Raw genomic sequence first — 27,980 nt, forward strand, 5'->3', positions numbered from 1 at the left:
CTGTACAAATAGCTATGGGAGTCATAAACCATAAGGTCAACATAGAAAGGAAAGGAAGTAGAATCAATAGAAGTAGTAACTTCAGAAGTCACCACAGTATCTGTCCTGCAGATGTTCTATCAACCTTAAGCAAACTATTCACTGCAACTATATTAAGGCACTCACCATTAGCTAGCTTAAAGTCATGCATGTAATGCATGCAATAAATTGCCTACACACCCATGCTTGATTTGCTTGATTTGATCTCAGTTATTAATTTGCTACCTTATTAAAAATTATTATTTAATTACCTGCTTGTAGCTACTTACTGTCCTTGAACTTTTTTATATCCAGTGTGTTTGCCTTAGGTGTTTCCTCTTTGTCATTTATATGAAAATATGTCGAAACATCCAAAACTTCATGTGGCCATGAGGTTACACGAAGTCTTGCATAGTAGGAATCTCTTAGAATTCCTAGGTCTCATACACAAACTCTTGTTAAGCCCCTGGAAGAATGAGGTTGGTTCACTATTTTTAAAACTCAGAATACTGTGATCTCAGCAGTAGTGTTTTGATCATGATGCTGCAAGTAATTTCTGTTCATTCTGTATCTTACAATGGGGATGTAACTGATCTCCAAAAGAGCTAGGCAATAATCTACACTGATTTATATGGTGAAAAATAGAAGCTTGGGAAACTAGTTTTGCTGGAGCACACAGAAAACACAGTCTGCAATGAATGGAAAAAGTTTCTTCTTCCCATTGGCTGCAAAGATAAGAAGAAAATAAAATGGTTAACTTCCATTTAGATTAACAATGATTTTAAACTGCAAAGACTAATAGCATTTTAGTTTGGCTCACTTGAACTTAGTCATAGAGTTTTGATCTGAAAGGTTTTGTGCTCTTACCTTACTGATCTTACAGCATGTGTTTAAGGCTTGTAGGGATCTGTGTATTCCAGTTTTGGAATGAAGATGATTAAGAGCACTCAGTGAAGATATTCATGGAATACCATACTGGGAAATTTGTTTGAGGAATGGGAGGGATGAATCTAAAATGTCCTAAGGTGTAGTTACTTTTAGCTCAGTGCCTTTCCTCCATTATTTAGTTCTCATCCTGTTGTCTTTTGCAAAGTGTGGCATATTATTTCTAGACCTCTCAATGAATGTAATGTACACTTGCTGGCCAGGAAAAAATGTTTAGAAACATACACTGCATATTTAAGAGAAAATGCAGAAAACTGTTTCTCTGCTTGTTCTATCACTCTAGCTTGGGGTAATGATTTCTATTGCTTTTGGGGATGTGCACATGTTCAATTTATTGATCTAAAATATTTATTTTCAATCTTTTAGTGAATGTAGGCAAGTGCATTTGGGACTGGGGCAAGTTTTCAGAACAATTTGCAAGGCTGGACTCTATGAGGGTTTTCCTCCTACTGACTGAAGGAATTTGCTGTTGTGGAAAGTATGGGATTTGTGTATGTTCCTATGTAAAAAAAAAACCAACAAAAAAGCATGCAACTCAAATTTCTTGTTTCTTTTCATCTTTCCTGACTTGAGGAATTAAATCAGAGGATACTCTACCAGAAAAGAAAAGTTGGAAACAAATAGAAAGCAGAACAAGGCAAAGGTTGGGTGCAGCTGGAGAGAATAATAGTCTAAAAGTGAAAAATGGAGAGTGTTCTATGCACTGCAGGGCTTGCCTGCGTGATTTACATTTCCTATTCTGAGGATCAGAAGCAAAAGGAAGTCCTGAATTGTTGAGTGGCTCAGGACTAAAGCAGCACAGTGTAGTTAAATGAGCTTCAAGAGCTTCCTGGGAAGTATCTCCAAATGCTGAAGTTCCCAAGTGCTGCAAGTTAAGAAACAGGGAAATAGAAAAGGTTTGAAGGTTTGTCTTTGCTCTGAAGCAAAGACATTGATCTCTTTCAGCACAGCAGTAGTGATCAGTCTGCTCTTCGGAACATACTGCAACTCGCAAAGGAAAGATCGAGTTTTAGGTATGGGAAAACATACATATCACCTTTTTTTAATCCATTACTCTGTTAATGTAGTACCTCTGGGTAGAATAATAAATAATGCATTCTTTGATTCATAGATTCATAGGTACATTAGGTTGGAAAGGACCTACAAGATCATCTAGTCCAACCATCCTCCTATCACCATCCCTACCCACTAAGCTACTAAATCAAATCCCTTAGCACCTCATCTAAATGCTTCTTGAGGAAAGCACCAGCAAGTTAGCTGATGCCATAAGGAAGAAATAGAGGAAGGCTTATAAGGTTACAAGCAAATTGTGATTTTCTCCTCAACGTGTTCAACAAAGAAGTTGAAGCTTGGTGAGAGGCAAGGAATGAGTGACTGGTCCATCCAGAATGATCTGACATTAACAAATCCAGTTGCTTGGGAAGTAGGCTTCAGTGGGGATTAAAGGCTGAAAAGATCAACTTGCTGTAGTTGCTATCCAAGAACAGATTGATGCTCTCACTCAGCTCCCTCCTCTGTGTACTGTTAAGGCTCGCTGTTCAGGACAGTGCTCTGCCCAGACTCATTGTCTATGAAGTATTGTTCTCAAGGGATGGTCTCCAACCCTATTATAATTATGACAGCTACTGGCAAACTGCACTTGATGGAAAAGCTAACTCCATCTCATCTCATTTATATCATATATAATTATTCTGGTTTTCTTGATTCACATCTGTGCCTTTGGAAAGAGAATCAGTCTGTGAACTGAGGGTTATTTTGGTTCATGCCAGAGTTCAAGATATTTCATTTCTAACTTCATCCACTCATTTGTATGGGAAATTCACACTTTCTAATCCAGATAGAAATTTTCCTAAATGTAAAATTGAAAATGTAGATCCAAACTTTTCAAATCCCACAATTTCCAGTTAGGTGTTGTAGTGAAAAAGGAACAACTATATGAAGTAATAGAATTCCTGATGCTGTCCATAAACAGCATTATGCCTATTGAATGAGTCACCCTAAAAAATGATCATTTTTAAAGAACAGAGTACTTAAATAGCAGTAAAGCTAGTAATACTCAGAACTGAGTAGATTTATTTGACTCATTTGCTACATACCAATTAGGTAAATTTAGATTTGATTTGAAAGTAAGATCTAATAAATTTAGAGCAATGAAAAAAAGGGCAATTCTAATTCCAAAGCTGCATGTACTCCGTGGACAGTATGGTTACATTACGTATTGTTCTGGGAGCATCAAAATGCCCTAACATCTTTAACTGACGTGACCTTCTATCAACCATTTCAGATGAGCTTTATTCCTTTCAAGAGAGGGAATGGAATGGAAAGTAAAACCAAAAATAACCCACTTATTAACAGCTGGCTTGTGTGATTCATAATACTTTCCAGCCTGTCACATTAAGTTCATAGGACATTCAGTTTCTTCATATGGTAACCAGGGCTTTGATCTTCTCAGAAGTTAAATGTGAGAAGCTCATGGTGTTGCACTACTATTTCAATTTGTTAAATACAGTTTTCCAAATGCATTTATCACCCTTTTCCAGAAAGATACCATTATTTTTCTCGTCTGTTATCTATTTCATTTCTGACAATTACTTTATTTCTTATTTTTATGTTTATAAGAGTATTATAGCTGCAGGAATGCATCCTGACACCCACAGATGTCACTCGGTGTGCTGTAGTGCTGAAATTCAAGCACTGTATGCCTACTGCCAGGGCTGACACCCACTCACTAGGAATATTTATGCAGCTATATGACTGAGGCCAGGGCTGTGAACATACCTCATCCTCAAGAACTCTTTGGCCTAATGCTCTCAGCAGCTGCTCTGAGTCATAACAGGCAGCCATCCTGAGAGGTTGCACCACACTTTTGGGCAGAGTGATTTTATGTACATACTTGAAAAGCTCCAGCCTGCCTGCAGGAACCGGGAAGAATACTGTTTCAGGAGAAAGTTGTCTCTATCTGCCCAAAAAGAAGAAAGAGCCAAAGGTGAAAGTGTTATTTCTCAGTTCAGATGGCAGTGATCCTGAGGAGGAGAAGGGGACTCTCTTCACTTGTTTTCTGCTTTCACTAAGGTTGCTCTGAAATTGAAGCCAACATGTTTTGCATCATTTGTTTTTCATTTTTCTGCCTCCAGAGTGCTAATCAAGTGTGCAATCTAATACTACATTTTTGTAGACAAAGGGGAGATGACACAGAGTGTCTTCTTCCTTAAATGTTGGTGCTAAGCTTTCTATTGAAAATGGTTTTTACCTAAAGAGAATGTTTATGAGTTGTGTTATAAAAGTTTTTTTACGTATCCCAGAACACAAATGTGAACCTGAATATGAAGCCATTACGGAGATTGCAGAATAGCTTGATGTGTTTGCTATAGTCTGTACTGCTGCAGCACTTTTTATCATCTGGGGTTTTGTAAAAGATGATTTTTCTCACAGCATTTTCTGCATAGAAGGACATGCATGTAAATGAGATCAGGTCACTTGTGGCAATAAGAGACATGATTTTGTGATGGGATTCAGTAGGTCAGGTAGATGGTTGGACTCCATTATCTTGAAGGCCTTTTCCAACCTAAATGGTTCTATGATTATCTGCTAGAAGAAAATGAATCCTATTTGACATTAATATATAGTTACAAAGCAGGAGATTTGCGCACTAATACAAGTGTTTAGAGTAGCTGCTGCATTCATCTAAATTACAAGCTGATTTTTGGTTTCTGGATATTCTCCTCTTTTTCTTCAACTGCTGTGGAAGCAAGATATTTGGAATGCCTACTTAATACAGGCCTGATTTCCATACAGATGTTTGGATGGGCAACTGCAGCTCTTCTTTACACTCACCAAATAACTCTTGTGGCAGTAACAATAGCTGTGTGTATGATGATGTAGTTAATGTTGGTATTACATGAAGATATAGTCAGAACAGGGGCTACCCGATCAGTTTCTACAGTTCAAAATATGTTAGCTGGAATATGGAAGATATCCTATCCCATCCTATCCTGACCAATCCTATCCCACATATGAGCCACGTGCTTGCTGTCAGTACTGCTGAGAGTACAGACTGGTAAGATATAAGAACATTTGGCATACAGAACGGCAAAAGTTGTATAATAATCACATATATGCCAATATTTTAGTGGAGACAACAGTACTAATGCATGGAAAATATGAGCATACACTGACAAAATAGAATAACAAACAAAACAAAACAAAATAAATCTTCCCTCTAGCTTTACTCTATATACCCTTTTCCTACTGGCAATCTTGATAATGGAAGTGTACAAAGTTATCATTAATAGCAGCGAATTTCATGAATATAATAACTGTCAGTGCATGCTGAGGATGTAGATGAGTTATACTGTATATCTCTATCGTTGATCATGTATTTGGGAGCCATTAAAATGTATTAAAAAGTTTTAAATGATTAATCACATTCCAAAGGCAGTGTCAATATAATGAATATAAATATTGTATGTGAAGGAGAAGGAGTTGTTTAAAAAAATCTTTATTTCTGATCAAAATAGCAGAAGAAATATCTTTTATCTTGTCACATTTCCTTTGGATCGAGTCATAAATTTGTGCGAATTAACTACACGCTGATAAGACTTCAGTGCAACAGGTGTGCAATTAAGGGACAACAAAAGAGGGTTTATTAGACTCAGAATGTCATTTGAAAATTTTAATTGCCTTTGTGAGCCGGGGGAAAGTTCATTCTGAATGTTTTACTTATCTTCCAGGAACTATAATTATGTCAGAAGAACTGCGAGATGCATTGGATAGTATGTATGATGCCAGAATACCCAAACTATGGTTTCGAATTTCCTGGGAGTCTACAACGTTAGGATTTTGGTTTACTGAGCTTCTTGAAAGAAATCAGCAGTTTAGCAGTTGGCTCCTGGATGGCCGACCAAATCAGTTCTGGATGACGGGGTTCTTTAATCCACAGGTAGGTCTGCCAGACTGATACAACACAGTGAGAGAACTTCAAGCTAACTCCATCATGACTATCCTAAGTGTAACTTAGATACATTTTTAGCTTAAATATAACATACATTAAGTTCAAAATTGAATAAATTTTTTGCTCGACCGAAAAATGATATTGTGAAATAATGGAATTCCCCATCCCTGCAGGCACTCAAGGCAGGTTGGATGAGGCCCTGGGCAGCTAAGCTGCTGGGGGGCAGCCCTGCCCACAGCACAGGGCTGAAACTGGGTAGGTTTTAAGGTCACGTCCAAACCAAACCATTCTATGACTCTGTGATCATCTGATTGCTTTGATTATAGGGTGGATATAGTTGTTGGGTTTTTCTTTTGTTGTTTTTTTTTTTTTCTTCCCATTCCCACATTTCCTGTTTTTATCTTCTCCTCTGAAAGAGTAATCTGTTTTTCATTCATTGTGTGGAAATTCCTTAAAGGACAAAACAAGGCATAGTTGAAAACTTTGACATACATAGAAAAAAGAGGTTTGAATTTCACTCTCAATCCTTGTAAATCTGTTCCTTGAAATGTAGGGCTTGTTATTTATACCACCCCAGGCTTGTGCCAGTCTCGGTCTGGAGGGACATATAAAACATACAGCCCCTGCCTCACGCCCCGGAATAAAAAAGTGTTACAGAAACGTTAAAAAAACAAAAAGGAACAGCTGAGAGCAAAGTTAAAAGAGGTGAAGCACACATACTTAGGTGATGCGCAGATCCCCTGCACAGATAACCACATTCATTAAAGCTTTTTGTGATTCACAGATGTTTGTGGGAACTGTGAATTGTGGAAGTGAGTCATTGGGAGAGCATCCAGCCAACAGGTTGCTGTGGAGCCTTAGCAAAGAGCTATTTTAAAGATGTATTTTAATCTCAGTACTTGTTAGCAATGCAAAAGCTAGCTGAAACAGCTGCCTCGAAGAGAGAAAGCTACAGTGGCAAATATTCTCTATCGCTACTGCTGGGAAATGCTCATCTATCATCTAGCCTGTCTGTCAGCTGTCTGCCCATACAACTTCACAGCACAGAAGCGTGCTCATAAAAATCCCTGAGTAAAGAGTTCCCAAGCAGAAGTATGAAAGAGAGTAGAGGTGGTTTTAATGAAACGATTATGCTTCTGTACTTGATTTGTTAACAACACTAAAACATTCCTAAGTAACTGTTGCAATGATCAGGCTGGATGCAACCCTGATGGGTTTTGGCTTTTGTTATTATTTGCTTTTGTACTACAGATGAGAAAAAGCTGACACAGATTTTGTACTGGCTGTTTTAGCTGGCTTTGTTTTTGCTGTTTGGAGCTGTGTCAGTTCTGAAATTTGGCCAGCCTAGTTGAGGCATGCTGCATTTCTTTTGGATCCATGTGTCTGGATCCCTCAAAAAAACTGCCAAGTAATCAGAGTAAGATGTCCCCAGACAAGTCACGATTTAATAGAGCCTAGTAAGTGAGAATGCCTCTAGAAATTCTAAAATTAAACATTTCATGACACATAGTTCCAGAAGTCCCTAAATACATATTGTGCAGAGAAAAAAGTCCAGAAGATGTGTTTACCTGACTTAAACAACCATTGGTGCTGACAGTCACAGATTTCATAATCAGATGGTTATTTTTGTAGTCTATTTTCTGTAACCCAGGCTGTGGGAACATTCTACAAGAAATTTGTCTGAACAAAGAAAGACTCATTTTCTGTTTAGTTAAATATTATTTTTGTTAATGTCGCTGTGCTTAGAACCATTATTTCACATGTTAAGAAAATGGATTTCCATCTTCTCAAGAAAGCTGAGGTGATGAAGTGCTGCTTCTAATGGTTTAATGGCTTGTTTGTAACAGCTGAGAAACTCTCAGAAAAAATCCTTTCATTTGGGAGAGGAAATGCAGCTCCTAAATAATTTGTAATTTGCTTACTTGCATAGATCTCACTGCTTGTTTTATAGTCAGTGGATAAATACCGTGGATAACAGAAGACAATAAAGCAGATTTATAGCATTGGGAGAATGAAACACTCAAGCAATTAAAAAAAATAAAAATAGGACCTGACTTTGCCTTCCCTTGGACTGGTTATATACTGGGATAAATTCAGTGGTTTCACAGAAGTTAATTTTCATTTATAGCAATACAAATGAGGGCAGGCTGAGGCTTCTGTGTGAAAGAAAATCTGATTCCCTTTTTGTGTCTGCATTGGGCCAAGGTAATTGGGTGTGCCAAACAAAGAGTGTCTCCTGGATGCAGTCCTCAAAACCATAGCGCTAAGCATCTTCCATTTCTACCTCCCCACTGCCTTATTCTGCTGGATACTGCTTTATTGCTTACCTTTTTGTATCGCTGTATCCAGCTGCAGTCATTCATCCTATATGTGGATCTTAAGCCCTGTGAGGCAGAACTGTCTCTCTGGTTGTAGAGCACTCAGTGCAATGAACCCCCACTTTATTGCCATGAGCCTGAGATGCCAAAGTAATGTGAATACTAATAGGAAGCTGTAGTGCAATGGCTCCATTGCTCAGAGCCTGCTTGATTCCATAGTTACCCTGCAATATATTCCTCACTGTAGGAAATGCAAAATAAGTAACAAACAAGGAACCCCACAAGCAAGGAAAAGAGATTACGTGATCTTGGGAACAGTAGACATTAGTTTCTTTATTTCTTGTCATAGCTTCCATGGGTGCCTGATTCTGGAAGGTTCAGAGCTTGTATGTATGGGTTGTTAGAAGACAAAGGAGCCAATGTTTAGCAGCCTTCAGTGAGCAGGCCAGGGAGATGCTTGGGAAAGGGCAGGTGAGGAAAAGAAGAAATCATTTTCTGCGGTTTGAGATTCTGACTCAAAAAACAAAACAAGGATAACAAAGAAAAACCCCATCCAAGCAAAAACAAAACAAAAAGCAACCCTCCAAAAAAAAACAAAACAAAACAAAACAAAACAGCAAGAACAACAAGAAAAATCAACTAAAAAGAGAGGGCAAAGATACTAGAAATTAAAGCAGGTTTCAATACTAGAAATCAAAAGTGGGGCTCCATGTCCCAGCTGCAGGCTTTAATGCCATCTAGGATTCATTCTAATGAGAATATCAATGTCACAAGTCCCACTAGAGAGAGCATATATGTTCTGCCATCTCTGCAAGAGTCTGCTGACTAAATCTTATCCCTGAAGATAACGCACAGCTCTGAGCTTACTTTTATATCTGTATTTCCACAGAGCCTTTGAACCAATTCCCTTAGTACAGTCACTGCTCTGTCCTGTCCTCTTCCTGCTCTTCTCTCTTTCATATTTCAGTAGATTTGGGTCTGGTGGCCCAGTGGGGCCTTCTGGCAGTGAACGCTGTGTGTTTTAAACTAACGGTACTATCATGCTTCCCCAAATTAAAATTCCACATATTAACTACAAGGATTCTGCTTTCATTTAATGGCCATTCTGATAGAGGAACTTGGCCTTTAATCCTGTCTCCCTTGGCGGTGCGCAGGAGTTCTCAACTACTTCAAATGCAATTACAATTATCTTTGCTATCACAAAAGCTCTTTGCAATACTTGTCCTGGGGTTTCTGGAATGGCGTTAATGAGAAGCCACCAATGTCATTTAACTGAAACATCTGAGTTCATGAATGTCATCTCAGGGTGCTTTGTTGTTAGGAGATGCAGCGAGGTACCAGGCTCAGTTGTCAGATGCTGGCCTTACACCGAGACCAAGATGCTGCCGTTGCTGCATGTAGCTTCTTTTCCTTTCCTTCAGCCCCCAGTATGACTGGATGAATAAAAGAAACCTAAAAGTTTTAATCAATTCCCTCATTACTACTGATCTTCAATTTTTGTGTTTTATCCACATTTCCATATGGTGAAATAAAGTGTACATCCGCAGTGTGTGCACGGAAGTGCAAAGCTGTCAGTCCTCCTGTCTCTTAGGGCTAATGAGCTTCCCATGTACTACAGTGTGCATACATATGGACAGCTATATGGAAATAGCCAACCAACATCTTCAGCTGGGCTTGCCTTGCAATAGCCTGTACCCATATCCTGACTGTAATCTTTTATAGAATCATAGAATGGTTTGGGTGGGAAGGGACCTTTATGATCATGTAGTTCCAGCCCCTTGCTATAGGCAGGGACACTTCCCTCTAGACCAGGTTGCTCACAGCCTCATCCAGCCTGGCCTCCAGTGCTTCCAGGAAGGGGGCACACATTGGTCTGGGCAGTCTGTTCCAGTGTCTATTGCTGAAATGCTGAACGTTTATCTTGCTGGTGTCTGCAGCAGTATGCTGTGTTTATGCATTGAAGCTTTGCACTGAGCAGCAGCTATGTTTTGCCCTGCTGACAGGAGCATTTCAGCAGTTAATTACACGATCCCAGTTTGTACTTCCTTTGTGATCTGTAGAAGGCACTGGGAACCGTTGACTGAAAAGCATTTTTACAGTGCTCCTATACGGAAAGGTAATATAGCACATGAAATGACAGTATTAATCACAGTATTATTGGTGCCTTAGCAATTACCTGTATTTAGAATCTTACCAACCACATTTATTTGCTAGTTGTGTAAACTTTTCTCCATTTGTCTCGTTGCAAAGTAGGTGTGTGAGGTGAGATGAGCTAGACATATGCATTAAATAGGCCACTTTGGTGGCTTCTTTGCACCAGCACAAGCATAGCAAGTGTGTACAAAATGCCTGGCACTGGGACAGTGTAGGAGAGCACTGGAGTTACACTACTGAAATTAGTTTTATACGTAGATGAGATTCGGTGGATTGAGGTTTATACTGCTCGTGTCACTACTGCATAGGAAAACAGCTGGAAATGGGTATGTTCAAGCTTCTTCAAAAGCCTCTGTGTCATATTTGATCTCCTCAGGGATTCCTCACTGCCATGAGGCAGGAGACAACTCGCTCAAATTTAGCAAAAGGATGGGCACTTGACAGCGTTGTTTTGCACAATGAGGTGACCAAAATGATGAAAGAAGACGTGGCTGGCCCACCTCCTGCTGACATCGGTGGGGTCTATATATATGGCCTTTTCCTCGAAGGGGCTGGTTGGGACCGCAGGAACAGCAAGCTGGTTGAGTCAGCACCAAAGGTAAAGATCCATGGGGCGTCACTGACTGGAGTGTAACAGTGTGCTCGGAGAAAACCAGAAAGTATTCCGAGTGCTTGTGGCATAGGCTTCACAGCAGGTTGTAAGAGAGTGAAGTAATAGCATGACCGGGAAGAGGACAGGGTGTTTACCCACTCAACAGACCAAAAAGCCTCTGTCAGAAGATGAGTTTGGGATGCGCTGCACTTGAGCAGACCAGATGCTGGGCTCTTTGGGTTCATGGTGCAGAACTATATCTGAATGAGTGCAACCCATGATCAGCCTCCTTTGGACTGAGAGAGTGGGCCCTGTCTCTGCTCCCAGAGCCCAGGCCTGATCTGATGGCAGTGTTTAGGTGACAAGAAGCCACTGGCACTGTTTTTGTATTATTGGTATTAGTTCTGGGCTTCTGCTCAGTTATCCATGTATGGAGTTACATTTTGCTGAGGTGACTGAGCACATTTAAAGCCTAGCTAAGGAGTATGATTGCATGCACAGGTTGGTGCACAGGGAAAGCTGCCGCTGTGTGAGCTGGTAAACTTTTCTGTCATGCAAGCAGAGTTGAAGCCATTGATCTCTGTAGGTAAAGCACTTCTGTACCTGGCTGAGGGCAAAGATTTCTAAATAGGGCCTTCCCAGTGGCAGCCTCTGGTACTCTTTTCCTGCTTTGTGAAAAGATATCCATCCCTCATGTATGGAATTTGCCCAGGTGCTCTGGCATCATCAGCACAAGCCTGTGTCTCTGTTGGTTTGAAACCTTTTTTCTGCCTCTGCTAATGAATACTTTGTATTGTTAGAAGGGATGTCCGGTGGACAAAAGCCAGGAGGCACCATGAGCCTTTGGAGTTCCACTGCCAACAGCACAGGTGTAACAGGGAAGCTTGCTGGATGCAGCTAGGCCTCTGCAGCTCCAGCCCTGCCATTCAAGGAGCAGGTGGTGAGGAAAGAATGGGGAACACCTGCCACAGATGGAAAGGATGGGGATAAAAACCAAAGGTCTCACTCCCTCCTAGAACTGTGCTGACATATTGTCATCCTTTGCCATGGTGTGTGGCTTTATAGGTTTCTCTTGCTTTCTCTTCCTGAAGTCTGCACTCTTTGAGCCGCCAGTGGCTTAAAGACAGATTGGGGTCAGTGTAGTAGCAAGCACAGGACTTGGATTCTTTTGCGTGCTTCTGCTGACTGGCTGCTGTTTTTGCTGGAGTCCACCAATGAGTCCAATTCTAGCATGCTGGAGTTCAGACACCCTATCCTGCTAATGCTGAGCCCTGTGTCTCTTTCAACATTTTCAGGTGCTGTTCACAAGTCTTCCCGTGGTCCACGTGTATGCTGTCAGCATGACAGCACTACAGGACCCAAAGAAGCAGCAAGGCAATATGTACTACTCCTGTCCTGTCTACAAAAAGCCTCGGAGGACAGATCTGACATACATTTTCTCTTTGTACCTGAAAACAGCACAGAATCCTGATCACTGGACTTTACGGGGAGTGGCACTGCTTTGCAGTTCAAAATGAGGTTGAACAAGTAGCTCTTAAAAAGAACCACTTAGGAAATAAGTTTGCAGCCAGTAGGAATCCTGTTGTTATTTCAGAGTGGTGTGGGAATTAGCAAGTGAGGTATAGAGATTGTGTTAATCATACATAGATCAGTTTACTCTCTTCAGTGAATACGCCTAAATGTATTTAACCAGGGAATGTCAGAGTGTGACAGGTACAGAAAGTGCTGTGAAGCAAGGATGCATCAGCTAGTTCACTCATACAGGAAAGAAGTGCTTATGATAGTGATATCTGCTCTAACATTTATGGTGGTTCTTTTGTAGACACTGTCTTTTCTTCCTAGTATAAGTCTTTCTCACAGTATGTTGTGATTCTTTTTAAAATCAACTTTGTAGTTAAAAACTTATCAAGCAAAGCATTATTAAAGCTGTAATGACAAGTGAGTGACACTCCTAATAAAACTTTAGCTTTTTCTGCACAATGTCTGAATGCACTTGACTTTTGCATTTGTAAACTCGTTGAGTGGTTGTACAGATGGATGCTGCTATTTCCTTGAACAGCTCCTTGTATATGGAAATGGTAATGGAAGTTGTACCAGCAAGTGAGTTTATCTTTGCACAAGGTACACCTTTTGCATGTTAGCTCATTGCCAAACCTGTGTCCCATTAGAAGGAAGATGTGCATGCACCCAGTTCTAAGTGAGAAGTTGCTCTGAAACCCTTCTCAGAGTAGTCATGCCTGAACACCACTTTTGCCCCACTAGTATTTGCTGAGTTGCTGTTATTGCCTTGAGTCCTGTAGCCTCAAACCTCTCAGCTGTGTTTTATACTGTATTTTGCATTAATCTGGGTTAAATTATATATATATATATATATATATATATATATATTAAAAGTTAGAAGATACAAAAGTCATTTCTGGGAGTCGATTCACCTAAAAAGGTTGACATTATTTTGCGTGTCATCTCTGCTGTGGTTTACCTTATGATTGAAATTGCTACTTCTCTTTTAATAGCTACTGGCTGAAAATGTGTTTGGCTTTTTTCTCTAGCACAAATTCAAAGGAAAAGAAATTGCTGTTGGACGTTCTGAAAGACAGACGCGGCTAGTGCATCATTACTGGCTTTTTTTCCCTCTCCTCATAAGCACTTGCAATCTTATTCTTTTCAGCCACCGTCTAAGAAGTCAGCTCACCTTTCCCCACACCCAGTTTCACTAGCAGCTGCAGGGATCCTTCCATGAAGAAGTTCAATATTTGCAGCCCTACCCATCGCTAAGCAGAAAGGGCCAGGTTTCTTCTTGGAAAAACGAGCAGCTGGGGCAGGATTCCTTTAGAACTTGCTTCATGTGGGGTGCAGGTGGGATGATCTTACCCAGTGACACCAGCTGTTCCAAATATCTGCTCCAGGCCTCCTGCAGCACGGCTGTATGTCAGCACATCAGCTGCTTCCACTGATAGTTCTGCTTATGAGAAAAGTGAAGGACTGGGCCTCGAGAGCTTTGCTCTGAAAATCATAAAAAAGGTAAGAAAGACTTCCAATGGGGATGGCTATGCTGTGGTATGGAGATTGAGGATTTAATCTGTAGGGCTCTCCCCACTTCTTATTTCTTTGAGGGGTTATGTGGTTAATTTTAACCTCTTTGTGCATACAAAATTCAAGTCAGTGACATTGATGAAGCTTAAAATGAAGAGCATGCATTGTGTTACTTTCCTCGCCTGAAATACTCGCTACTTGTTATGAAAACAATTAATCCTTAGAACAACTGAAATTAGAAGTACTCATTAAAATAAATGTGTATTTGATTGAGCTTATATATTGTGCTCTCTGGAAAATGCAGCATTTCCTTTCTTTGTCAAGTACATTAAAAAATTAAACTCTTGTGTAAAGAAAATCTATAGGCATATGGTTCTAGCACAGGGTGAAGTAGAGGAAAAAAAACGAAGTGACAGCTTCCTTGAACTTTGATCCTTCCACTTCAGTAACTAATGCCTGTTTTGTCAGCTCAGGAAGACCTCAAATCCCACAGAGCAGAAAGCAGGTGACATCACAGGGGAACCTGACCCATGGTACAGGTTCCCACTGCAGGCAGGGACAATTCTGTACCCAAGAGGAAGAAGACCACAGCCACGTGGTTCCAGAATATTCTGTAAACTCCTTAAAAAACGATGTATCCCATCATTAAAATACATTTTCCTTTCTGCTTGTGCTCACCGTGCAGTGTGCAGATGCACAATTGACTGCTGAAAGAGGTATCTTCCTCTGTCTGTCTCTCTCTCTCATCCCCTTCTGCCCCTCAATGCAGTGGCATTACTCCTTTCAATCTGACAGCTCAATTTGCTTTGAAATGCCATTAATGTGGCATAACGTTGACCTTTCCCAATCAGCATTTCTAAAGCTTTTTCATTTCAAACATGATGTACATGGTAGTAAATGAAAGAAATGGAAGGCAGAAGAGTTGAAATCAAACTGATTATATTTAAATTCTAGATTAACAACAGGGAGTCCTCAAACAATGTATATAGACAATCAAGTTATGCTCTGCTATTAAAATGAATCTGAGATATTAAACACATAGATAGAGCTTTTGGCACTGTCGTACAGATCTTTCACAGACAATAACGCCTGATGCTGCTGTAGGTAAGCACTTCAAAGGCAATGCCATTTCAGAATGAAGAGAGCAATACAGTCCAGCAACTCATGTCCACATAGTGGCCCTGTTTACAAACATATCTGATTTCAGGGCACTGAGGGTTGCAAATAAACAGCATTCCATACTCCAAAGGGTGTCCATCTCATAATCCCTGAGGCTGTGGCTGTCCGTGGTGGTGGTGGTGGTGGGAAACAAAGAGCTGGCTTATGGATCGGCCCTTTACTTCAGCAGCTTTGTGGAACAGCTTTTAATTGCAGTGAAGTTCAGAAAAACCACACAATCATGGAAAACAAAACAATTCTCTTGTCTTGTCAGCTACATTCATGAACCCTATTATCCTCTGGACAGAGTAACAATTCTTAAAAAGATCTCGAGGGAACAAACACAATCTAATTTTTATCTCTATTTATCCAGAACTCACGCACTGATATTATTCCTCTTTTTCATGCCATTGCTTTTTCTTGCAATCATGTTTTTCCATAACATGAATATAACTCATTCTCTTGTAGTCCTGCTATGCCATACTTAACATCCTCTGCTTTATTATTCTTACTGCACAGGTGCAGGAAATGCCTTGCTTAAGTTAATCAAGCCTTCCTCTTCCAGAACTCTAGAAATAACCTTGACACATTTCAGGATCTTTACTTTTCCACTGAGAAGAAATGCATCTTACTAAAAAAACCTATTATTCCTCCTACATTTTGTCCCACCCTGGATCAGGCAGGAATTTCTGCCTGCTGCTGCAGTTAGGGCCCTAAATGAAAAGGTTTGTACTGCTGAATGGATGTTTTTTATAGCTCTTCTTTCTGCTAATATGATGTAATAGATTTTGTTATCATTTTCTGAGTCAAAGAATTGATATGAGATTATGGAAGACATTTTTATACTGTTGTACACAAAACTGAAGAGAGTAATTAGGCTGCTAAATGAAGGCTAAATCGGTCTTGGAAACAGAGCAGATTTCCGTCTCCCTTCGCCATGTCACATAGGTTCTGTATGGGCTAATTCTGGTTGCTGGCACTCTCTAGGGGCAGCCCCTGTGTTCAGCTGACGTGGCTTTGCTCCTGTCAGGACAACATTTGCACATGATAGAAAAACACCAATACATGTTTTGTGTTAGAACAAAAATTCACACATATTTTTCTAAAACGGAGGGCATACAGCCTGTGTTCTCTCGTGCTCCTGAGGACAGTATGGGGTGTTTGTTCATCAATTCCTTACATTGATTGCTTCAAGTCTAGCAAGGGGACATCATCCCCTCCACCTCCCCCTTCTTTTCCTTCCTGCTTAAGCACCACTTCTGGGATCGTCATCACTCCTCTTTCAGCTGTCTGGGAAGCACCTCTTGGTGTGTTGTTCTTGTCCTTCTTTACCTTGGTGATCACTTCTGTGTAGGAAATCTCCTCAGTGAAAGGCTCAGAGGCTGTGAGCTCTGTAGTTAAGTGCACAGCAGGCTCCTGGCTCCCCTCCTGGCCCTCAGCTACCATTCGCTCTTTGTTTTTCTTGTGGATCTTGAATGTCTCTTTCGTTGGGGCTGCCTGTGAGATGGTTTTCTTGATCCTTATCCCAGATTGTTTCAGTCTCTGTCCTGACTGCCTGATCCTTTCCCTCCTTTCAGGGGTAACGATTCTAGTCTGAAGCCTATTTACCTTCTTGCCAAAGTTTTGCCTTGTCTTTTGGATATTTTCCCTTGAAAATGCCTTTTTGATATCATCTATGCGCCTCATGCCTGATTTCTTGAACTGGGCTGCTTTGCTCTCTTCAATATAATATTCTTCATCAGAAGACAGATCGTCAGGTGGGAGGAAATCATCCTCGAAAGTTTCACCAGCTGTATGCTGTTTGATAACAGAGAGAGATGAAGGACACTCGGTTTCCTCCTGTGAACGAAAGCACAGAGTCATCTTCCAGCAAGTCTGTTTTAAAAGGGTTGTGAGTGAAGGGTTCTGTTTCTTGGCTTGCAGTGAATTACTGCTAACCAAGATACAACCTTGTAACAAAATGAGATAGGGTCATATAGCATCCATGTAATCTTAGAGGATACAAATAGCAGAAGAAACCTTCGGCAAATTCTGTAAAAACATAGTACCTGATCAAAATTTTCTTTTCAGAGTGGCTCTTTCTAAAAATAATGAATGCATGGCTTCATGTTTACTAGACCCTAATAGTTTTCAGAGCAGATGTGTCCAGGTCATAGAATCATTCAGGTTGGAAAGGACCAGTAAGATCATGTAGTCCAACCATCAGCCCACCCCCACCATGCCCACTGACCACGTCCCTCAGTGCCACATCCACACAATTCCTGAATACCTTCAGCAAAGGTGACTCCACCACCTCCTTGTGCCACTGTCTCACCACTCTCTCTGAGAAGAAATTATCCCTAATGTCCAACCTGAACCTCCCCTGCCACAACTTGAGGCCACTCCCTTTCATCCTATTACTGTTACCTGGGAGGAGAAGCTGACTACACCTGGCTACCACCTCCTTTCAGGTTATTGTACAGAGTGATATGGTCAACCCTGAGCCTCCTCTTCTCCAGACTGAGCAGTCACCATTCCCTTCGCTGCTCCTCATAAGACCTGTGCTCCAGAAGGTTCACAGTTTCATTGCTCTTCTTCGTGGTTTTTGAAGCTGTTATGCCTCTCTTATTTCTCACCAATAAAAGTAAATATCCTGTAGACAAAATAGATACTTGTGCCAGCTGTGCCCTCCTGAAGAAAGTGCTGCAGCCCTTTATTACCATGAAGACAATTGCACATTCTTGACTAATTAGAACTAAGTGAGTATTTCTGATGCTGCCCAGAAAAAAAAGGACCCTAACATATTAATTTATTTATATGTGCTAGCTGCACAAAAGTCAGAAAGAGAACTTAAATGTTATTCAGTAAACCCAGTTCCACCCAGTTCTTTCAGGACATGCACCATGAGCTTGTCTTGCTTATTGGAAACACACATAAGAGTAACTTACAGCAAGCACCTCTGTTTTCTGTGGTTGGTTTGGTGGCCCAGAGGAGTAGGCAGTGATATGATAACACTGCCTGCTTGGAAGTGGTGACTGTCTGTGATACCTTAGCCCTGGGAATTGATGAGCAAGACCAGTAGAAGCTTAAAGCTCAAAGATATGCATACAAACTTCCAAAAGCTGCAACCAAACTATTTACCAAAAATTGCAAAAGAATTAGATGTGGAAAAGGAATAACTCACGGAAGTGAAAGGATCCAATAACCCCATTTATCTGTACAGGATAATCTCTCAGGAGGACAGACCCCTGCCACCCATATGAAGCTTGCTGTCTGCATGGACTTCAGAGATTTGTGTCTCACTGTCAGTGTCACTTTCTGCCTACAGGTGCTGAGGGATACAGAGTGGAAATCCCACAACTTGCTGGAGGTTCATGAGGCAGACATGGCCTCTCCTTCCCTACCTGCTCTGTCATGTCTGTGCATGTCCTCTGCTCCCAGGAGGTGCAGCCCTTCAGGTGCAGATGTACAGCACCTACCTAAAGCTTCTGCAAGCTGTTTCCCATTTGCTGTCACCATTTCAGCTGCTTTCTGAGGACTGCCAGCGTCAGCTCTATTGGTGCTAGTATTATCTTAATTCAGAAAGTAGGAGATTGATCAAGAGTTGAGAGCCCACGAGGAATGGGTCACTCTTGCTGTATACTTTACTAAACTTTCTGCCCAAAAAGATAGTTGTCATTTTTCACAGCGACTTGTTACTAGAAAGTCATGTTTAATGTTACTGAGGAAGCTAACAGCACTATGTAAAATAATGATATAAAAATAATAATGATACATTAAGCTCTTTGGCAGATAGCTTTGGCTTCATTAAAAACCCTCCAGTAAAATATTTGTTAATGCTTACAGAAATTAGGGACAAATTGTGTCGCATTGATTACAGTGGAATGTTATTCAACTCAACTGTCAAAATCAGCAGGAACAAAACTACAATGCTTTGATAATAATCATCTGCATTAGCATGTGCAAATTAACATTAATTACATAAAGACTTCTATATATAAACATAATCCCTTCTTTTCTGAAAATGAACTAAAACACAGCTGGAGAACAGTTCCTCAAAGTTTCTAAATTATAGTTCACTCCTTCAGCTGAAATGGTAACAAAAATATTTCCATAATGACTGTTTGGAAATTTCAGTATGTACAGAAATAAATACAATGTGGTGAATGGGGAATGCTGTGCTTATAAAGGACACTTGTTGAAAAGGGAGGACAGAGAGAGGGTATTCTGTCTGCAGTATTTGGGCTGTGTCTTCCTCCAGTAGAAGAGGAGTGAACGTATCTGCACTTTTGGCCAGCTGTTTCTCAGAGCTCTGCAGCACTCAGCCTTGCAATCTGCTAGCTTAGGAAGAGTGTGTTAACTTTGACAGGCGTGTGCTGGAATTAAGACTTCTGAGCAGTAACATCTGAGATAAGGCCCTGTAGACCGGACACAATGGCTGGAGCGGCTGAGTAGCATTTCTCAAATGCTGCAGATGCTGAGAGTGAACTTTGCCAAGGCTCTGACGTTCCCTTTTCCCTTGGTTTCTGCGCACATCTTGCAGAATCAAATGTAGGAAGACTGTAAATTAGATCGAGTTTGTATCTCCTCTCCAGATTTCTGGATAGAAGATGTTAGTGATGTGTAAAGTATTAGTGAAATGGCACTGTATCTTAGTGAGGCTCCATAATAAAAACAGACTGATTTAGTTATTGTGGGAGAGCTTACTCCTTCCTCTTCCCTCCGTCCTGCCCTATCTCTCAATCATTAAGCATATTCTGTACCCCATATCAGAGGGGTAGGGAGAAGCCAGGAGCTTTAATTCACAACGAGAAGCTTTTTGAAGGACCTTAGTACAGGTCCTTCTGACAGGGCTTTTGCAGTGCATGCTTTTCATCGTCCACCAAAAAAATAAAAGGATCTGAGGGCGTTGAAATGGATGCGACCAGTTCAGGTGCTTCACTCCCCTTCTCCTTTTTTGTTTGTTTGTTACAATTATGATAGTGCCCTCAATTAAACAAACAAAGCAACCACATACATGCAAAAAAAACCCAAAACCTAAAAAGTGCAAACATGTATGTATGCATGCATATCAAAATCAAAATCCTAAAGAACTACCAAAGAGCTCCTAACAAACCCGCTTACACCAAAAGTAGAGAAGAGAGACAGTGGAAACCCCATAGATCAACTTCATTGTTGTGCAATGGAAAGGTGATGGAAAAGCTCTCAGCCTTGGGATGTGACAAGCAGTGTGTTGGTTATGGTACGGCGTCAGCACAGCTGGGACTGATCTGTCACCTGGCAATAAGGAGCCAGTGCTCGGAGCAGCAAAATGGTGAGAGGCCAGCCCCTGCCTGGCCTGGAGATGCTGTGGTATCTATGACAACCTGAGATGCAAATGACTGGCAGCCAACAAGCAGGAAACTGTATCAAGAAAATGTATTAAAAAAAATCCTGGAAATTTGCATGTTAAATGGATGAGTTGTTATTCAAACCAGCAGCCAAGGTAAATTGCTAAAACATCCTTGTAACTGCTCTCTAAATCAATAAGAAACTGTTGATGAATAACCAATTACAAATCAATCTGTACTTTTACTCCTATACTAACAGTTAATATCGAAGCTGTGTACATCTCGAGTGATCCCTTCATTTTTCCTGCAAATGTGTCATTTCAAAATCTCTGCCATCAAGGCAAAAAGCTGCTCAAAGGAGGGAGAAATAGGATTATCTTAAAAGGGCATCAAAGGGATTTTATTAAGTAAAGTAGGAAGGGAATAAACACTTCAGCACGTAGGACTTTATGGACAAGTGCTGTTGCTGGTATCTAGAATTATTTTTAGATAATGAAAAAGCAGTCTGACCAGAACAGGCAATCCCTCTCATTTCATGTTTATTTTTTTTTTTGTGAAGCCTGATATGCATCCCTTTTCTTTAAATTCTTACAGAAATTCATTAACTGTGCCAGGTCAGTAAAGAAACCCAGCTCATTCTCTCATTATCTGAGCACAGCAAGCTCCAGGCTGCGTGTGTGTTGTTGCCCAGCTGTACCCCAGCATGTGGAGAAGCTCTTGGCTGAATGCCACCACACGCTGCATAAATGGACTACTTGCAGCTCCCGAGGAAAATCAAAGCTTCATGCCCACTTTGCTCTTATTTTATGGCTTTGGCCTAGAGAATAGTTCTGCAGGTCAGTCAGCAGGTTTGTAATTTATCTGTACATAACAAATCTTTGGGTGAAGAGGAGAAGGAGCATTCTCAAGAGGTGATGAGACAAACAGAATATGTTCTGTAATGTTTACATTCACTCTTTCCTCACAACATGACTACTCTTGCAAGCAACTGCAGCAGGGCAGTGCTGTCAGGTATGTAGCAGCCCAACCGTTCATCACAAGTTGCTTAAGTCGTCTGCCCAAGCTACCATGTCTCCCCACGAATTAGCCTCTGGCCTCTCTTTCAACTCAATGGAGGGAAGAGGTACTTATCAAGCAGAAACTGCATGGAGAATGTGATGTCTGCAGTACATCAGACAAATCGGCCTCCGTGAATTTCTCTATATTTTCTCAAAGGGACTCTACAAGCCAAGCATGCAAACATCTGCCTTTCTGATGTCCATCACCTTTGCAGAATTAACCCCATTCCAAATTTTGAAATTCCTTTTTATGATTTCAGATATTCCTTGCTTCTGGACCAGCACTGCCCTGATCAGTGTTACTCCTGTACTACAGGAATAATTGCAAGACCCAGCTCTCATCAGCAGTGCCTAGAATTTCAGTCCTAACCACTGTTTTCAGGGTCAAGTCCATTTATTCTCAGACTCCTTCAGGCACAAGGCAGATCACTGAAATAGATGTGTTCTCAATAGTCAGGCACAGCCATATGTCCATACATCCCTCCAGGCAGCCTCTAAGACCTTGTGGAAGAGGCAAGCAGGCTCACGATGCAGCTGCACTCTCCACTGGCTTGCTGGCCAAACTCATGCAAAGCCTTGAACCACAACATCCAATGTGAACTTGAATTGGGATCCACTGTTTCCACCACTCAATGTTAATAGGTGGAAAAAAATCAGTGGCAGCCCTCAGGGGAATGATTGCCCTTCCCTTGTTAGGTACCTCACAAAGGAATGGGGCTGAAGGTCCTGCTTACACTGTGTCAAGGGGTATGAAGACAAGTCTGCTGTAAGCACACGGTCCTGTGAAACAAGCAATCTTTCTCATTTTAAGAACACAGAAATGGCCCAGCAGCTGCTTTGTTTGGCTTTCTGTTTTTCCCCGTTCTCTTTCTTTAAGAACGCATCCTCTTGAACTGCAGTTTTCCTTCAGCTGGTTGAGCATGGTTGATTTTTTTCCCCTCAAAATCACAGATAATTTGTAAAATAAATTTACATCATACATAATGATCATCCTGGCTGCCCCCAGCATTTCTGCACTAGCTCTGCTCTGCTAGCGCTACAGTTCGCTGCACAGCATGGGGTGGTCCAGAGCTCTGACCTGAAAGGTTGAACCCTCCACTGGAAACAAAGGACCCTTGCTACACTCTTTGACACAACTGCTGGGTTTTTCTTATTCTCAGTAATTTCAGCCAAGGCAATTACCTGTTCCAGCTGTAAAAATATTTATATATGATGTGCCACAAGACTTGAATAAAGGCCCTGTGTGTTGAGGCCTTGGTATTTAAGGCCTGTGCTTGGTGAGCACAGTTAGTCAGCCCATGCTATCTCTTGTTCATACTGTGTTTTGATAGCAAGAGGTTATAGATATAGGTTATTCCCTCTCCCTGTGGAGTCAAGCAGAAGTCCAGACCCTTATGTCTCCAGCACTAATAGTCCATCCTTGCTTTCTACCCATTCAATTTATAGCCACTTCACATCTTTTTGCCAATGTTCTTTACCGTACTCCTCATTCCTGTCCCAGCACATGTTTAGAATCACAGTATGATTCTGATTGGAAAGGACCATGAAGATTATCTAGTCTAACCACCAACCCATCCCCACCATGCCTGCTAACCACATCCCTCAGTGCCATATCCACACTGTTCTTCAACACCTTCAAGATGACTCCCCCACCTCCCTGTGCAACCTGTGCCACTGCCTCACTGCTCTTTCTGAGAAGAAATTCTCCCTAATATCCAACCTGAACCTCCCCTGGTGCAACTTGAGGCCATTGCTCTTACCCTGTAGAAAAGGCCAACCCCTACCTGATCACTACCTCCCTTCAGGTAGTTATAGAGAGCAATATGGACTCTTCTGAGCCTTCTCCAGACTGAACAACATCAGCTCCCTCAGCTGTACAAAGAACAACTAACTCTCAATCATCTTGTCAGCAATGAATACATCCTTTTCTGTCCTTTCCAAACCATGGGGCCTAGGAAGACAGACTAACAGCAAGGGCTTCTGCTAAGTACCGGAGCTGACTGTGTGAACTTCAATTACCATTGCTCTAGCTCTAAAGACACTGTGCTTTCTTTTCTATACTTTTTTTTTTTCTCTAGACTAACAGCTCCTCATTTTGAGCATATTTTATTAGCAACTGCATTGTGTTCTGTGCCAAGATCTTTTATGAAGATAGCATACAGTTGACAATGATGTCTGATAAGCAAACTCTCTTAGAAACGTTTCACAAGCTACACTTCCCACCACACAGACCACTGCTATCCTTTTTCCAGATTGTCTGCTATCAGCTAAGACATCAGATACAAAAACAGGAGAAAGGATAAGGTCTGCCATGCTTCTGTAACACATAAAAATAATCGCAAATGGGTTACCTAGAACAGTCTGTTCTTGGTGAGCTATTTAGCCTCATGGCGCTAATGGCTCTATTCTGCAGACAGCTGCCTCGAGCCCCTCCTAAGCCTGTCCTTCTCATACCCAAATGACATCAGATGAATGGCAGTTGTTTCTTTTGTCTTTTTTAAATAGAAGCATTATGTTCACTACCTTTTAAGTCACACTGACTCTCAGGTTTTTCTCAACACAGGCACAATTGAAACTGTGTGCTGACAGAGGGTGCTTTTATGTACCAGGTCCATCAGAGCCCATGTTTGCAGCCTCACCCCTTGACCTTGATGCACCCCAACTGCATATGGAAGTGCCTCCAGTTCAGATTTTCAGATTACTGTCCCCATTTCAAATTCACCGTTTTCACTGTGCAGATAATCATGCAGCAAAAAGTCAGGGACAAGAAAAATCACTTCTATTTTAATTTCTTTACGTTCAATATGAGTATTCAACACAAGACTTCATCTGCTGGCCTCCCACCACGCCTGCAGTGGGGCAATCCCCTCAGGGGATGCTGCTATGAAGGCCAGCTGCTGTAACATGGGCTTTCTGGTGGCTGCACATTCACATTCAGAGAGGAACTTCAGAACACGAGAGAAAGCAAATGAATCCTGAAATCTTTCAGGATTAAAATTATTCAGAAATTAGCAATTTCTGAATAATTTAGTCAGAATGAATCAAATTGTGAGGTGCTCTTTGACTGCAGAGACATGACAGCTCTCACAGCTAGTTATTCAGAATAACCTGAGCAGAGTTGAACAGAGACCTGTACAACCTATAATGTACTCCTCGTATCTTGCTATACTCTGAGGGCAGCTGGCACATCGGGGATCAAAGACATTTCTAGAAAATATGAAGTAACCTGGCAGTTTTAATGGTGCCATCAACCTGGACAGGAAAGCTCTCTGCGAACAAATCCTTTTGTCAACTGTATGGCCTTTTAAAAACGAATGCTCGTTTTTCCCTAATCATTATCCTCACGGGTGATCGTTTTGTCTCTTTTTAATGTGAGGATATTTGCCAAATCTTTTCATCATGGCTGATGTCTCTTGGGACAATCGAGCAATGATCCTTTTCAACCTGCCTGCTCCTTCCATCAATTATGTGATCAAAGCCATCCACTTGAAAAAAAATCTTTAGGATTTAATTGGTACTTCCTTTTTCCTCATATGCTGATGTTATGGCAGAAGTTAAAACTAAAACCCACAGGAGCATTGCACTGTGGCTACACATGGGTACCTGGCTCCACTGCAGTGTCCCAAACGGCTCATAAAAAAAAAAAAAGTCACTACAGAAGAGCTGTCACTCACAACCACTGAAGTAAACAACTTGGTTCCATCTATTTGTAAAATACAGTGAAGGGAGTGGGTGCCTCACACTGACTCACCAGCTATTAGTGGACTTCCCCTCGTGGTAGCCAAGCTTCAGTCATTCAAGTCTTGGCAATCCAACAGTGTGCTTACACTGGTGTAAATCAACAGTGTGAAAATGACTACACTTGTGTGAAAGAGGGTTTCAGGAGTGTGCTGGGCATTAAAACTACATTATATTCTTGACTGCCTTGCTTTTGCAGAGCAAAACAGTTCTTCAAATCCAGGAAAGCATTAAATGTCAGATTCCAAAGGCAGCAGCATATAGTGCTCCTCTGCTGTGCATGAGGGAAAAGGTTTCTTCAATATACCTTATGAAAGGGATGGAAGTTACAGAGGAAGCCATTCATGTGATCTCTCCCAGTCCTTAAGCACCACAGAAATAGGAAACTATGAGGAAATCATACTGTTGGCATTCCTGAAAAACTCCAATTGAGGGTTAAATGTATGGAACAGGGTGCAGGTCGTTCTTGTCCCACAAAACAAAGAGTCCAGAGACTCCACTGAAGGTGATTATCACCGGAAGTATGCATCGTGAGAGCTGCCTTTGATGTGAAAGGTCCAAAAATAGCAACAGTTGTTCTTTACAGCTATGTGTAAATCTATTCCCACGATATTTTACTATACTTAAAGAATAAGTGACAACTCAGGTCTTTCAGGGGTAAAAATTGCATCATGTCATGAGTACTGTTTTAAGGACAAACATTTTCAAAGCATCATCTTTACTGCAATAATTATGGTAAAGGGCCATTGATAAAATGGCACTATGCCATTAACCAGGGGAGTCAGAGATATTTATTATCTTTAGATAGGAAATGATATGCAAGGGAAAAGTAGAAGTGCCTGGTTGCTATTCCATCATGATGGTGTAGTTTGCAGTAATTGTAATAATTGGCTGAATTCTGCCTGTACTCTCTCCTGTGCAGCCACAGTGAGTAATTCAGTCAGAAAAGCTGGGAGGCACAATTTGGCTGCATATGTTACTAACATAACATTAAAGAAGTAACATTTCCTATCTTCAGCTTTTTCTTCCCAGCACTGAAAAATAAAGTAGTTAAGAAAGCTGGATTATGCATAAGAATTTGTCAGCTATATATGCTGGTGAATATACTCTGTGAAACACATGGCCCAATTCATCCAAATAATGTTATTTATGAACAAATAGAAAATCAGGGTCCAAGTCAAGGCAATGGGAGCATGTTATGTTATTCACAAGGGCTGACATTCTCAAGAGTGCCTAATGATGAATATGACTCTTTCTGAAAGAAGCATTGGGGATTCACTGATATGAAGGAAAAACTATGCTTCTGGCAAAAGATAAAACACTTGCACTTTCTGTTGACTTGAGGAACTGGGAAGTTTCAGCAAATGAAGGATCAGGCCATTAAACAAATGAGTTTCACAGCACTTGCTGGCAAGTGACAGATCCCATGAACTGCCTGCACTACCAGCTCTGTGTATGGGTGTTGGCAAGAGCCCGCCATTTCATGAAACTCCTCCTCAGATACTATCATTTGTAAGAACAACGAACATCTTGGAATGAGGTTAATGAAAAAAAAAAGTGCATAATTCACTCACCAAACATGATTGGAAGAACCCTGTTGTGGGAAAGCATTGCTAAGGATAGCATGCAAGGGGCTATTTGCTGCAAGGAAGACTTTGTGGGGCTGAGTTTATGCATACATTGCTGCAGACTGAGACAATGAAAACAGTCTCCAAGCAAAAGCTTGGATAACACTGCAAGTTAAATATACCATATGTTTTAAAGTTAGTGTTAAAAGACAGACGCTGTACCAGGGAAACTACAATTTGCTATTTGGACTTCTACCTAATATGGTGAAAAAAATAAGAGAGATGAATGTCAGGCATGGTTTGTATGACAAGATTTACAGGGCCTGCCTCATATTACCTTTCAGAGAGGCAACAAATAGTCCTTGCTGATCTGCAGTTAATCTTACACTACTGGCTCTGAAACCCACCAACACTAATAATAGACTGCACGCACTGCCACCCATGGGCTCTGCTGAAAGGCATGGAGAAGCGGAGCTCAGTGCTAAAGAAAGCATAAAACCACCTTCCTGCTGGACCTTGCACCTTTTGGTTCACTATGCAATGCCTACCCACTGCTACCAAGGAGGTGGCACAAAGACAGCACAGCAGTACATTAGGGGCATGGTTACCTGATAGATCACAACCCGGAATTTGTTTTTCCTCAGCATCTCCTCCTGCTTCGTCTGCACCTTCCGCACGTTGGCGCTTTGCCTTTCCACCCGCGCACGCACTTCCTTCATGGTGGAGCTGACCTTGTGGGTTTTCTCCAGCAGCTTGTTCACCGTGTAGCCAGTGTTGCCGTGAGCCTGGGCAAGCTTTAAGATGTCGATCTGTATGGTCTTGATGGCATTTTCCATCTCCCTGTGCCTCTCTTCTATTCTCTTCTGGCTCGCCTGCACGCTGTCCACGATGTTGGCCACTTTGTCCAGGACTGTCACGATGGTGTACGCCGCGTCCTGCTCTTCCTCGTCCTCAGTGACACTCGACAGGCGGTTTTGGTGGATTCTGTCTGCCTCCAGCGTGATCTCCCTGCGCTCCATTTTGCCTCTCTTTGGCAGGAGCCTTTCGCCTGAATCCCCTGCAACCACTACTGCAGGCAGCCGGCACAACAGGCGGCCTCGGCCATGCTGAAGGGCGGGAGTGGAACGCCGCTCCCGGA

The 27,980-nt window shown here is 41.4% G+C and overlaps 2 protein-coding genes across 2 annotated transcripts in view; one reads left to right on the plus strand and one right to left on the minus strand.

The window, feature by feature from the left end:
• The window catches only part of LOC136059377 (dynein axonemal heavy chain 5-like), a 142,760-nt gene extending 130,020 nt beyond the window's left edge, over positions 1–12,740 (plus strand). The window contains exons 75-77 of the mRNA XM_065753530.1: positions 5,694–5,902; positions 10,763–10,984; positions 12,274–12,740. Of these exons, the coding sequence (XP_065609602.1) occupies positions 5,694–5,902; positions 10,763–10,984; positions 12,274–12,495 (653 nt within the window). The 3' untranslated portion in view covers positions 12,496–12,740. The remainder of the gene's footprint in view (positions 1–5,693; positions 5,903–10,762; positions 10,985–12,273) is intronic.
• Positions 12,741–14,953: 2,213 nt separating this feature from the next.
• CAVIN4 (caveolae associated protein 4) lies at positions 14,954–27,971 on the minus strand. Its single transcript, XM_065752274.1, has 2 exons — positions 27,451–27,971; positions 14,954–17,008 (listed from the first exon to the last, which is right to left on the minus strand). The coding sequence occupies exons 1-2, from the start codon at positions 27,859–27,861 to the stop codon at positions 16,346–16,348; spliced, it is 1,074 nt and encodes a 357-aa protein (XP_065608346.1). The 5' UTR covers positions 27,862–27,971; the 3' UTR covers positions 14,954–16,345.
• Positions 27,972–27,980: the final 9 nt, after the last annotated feature.

Source organism: Cyrtonyx montezumae, unplaced genomic scaffold (genome assembly GCF_038088225.1).
Source record: "Cyrtonyx montezumae isolate F1298 unplaced genomic scaffold, pur_monq_1.0 scaffold_8, whole genome shotgun sequence".
In the NCBI taxonomy this organism is placed as follows: domain Eukaryota; kingdom Metazoa; phylum Chordata; class Aves; order Galliformes; family Odontophoridae; genus Cyrtonyx; species Cyrtonyx montezumae.

Excerpts from the sequence above, each read along its gene's own strand:
- CAVIN4 (XM_065752274.1), bottom strand. The coding sequence starts at position 27,861 with ATGGAGCGCAGGGAGATCACGCTGGAGGCAGACAGAATCCACCAAAAC. Across the intron at positions 17,009-27,450 it reads TCCGGGTTGTGATCTATCAG|GAGGAAACCGAGTGTCCTTC; the intron begins GTAACCATGCCC and ends TTTCGTTCACAG.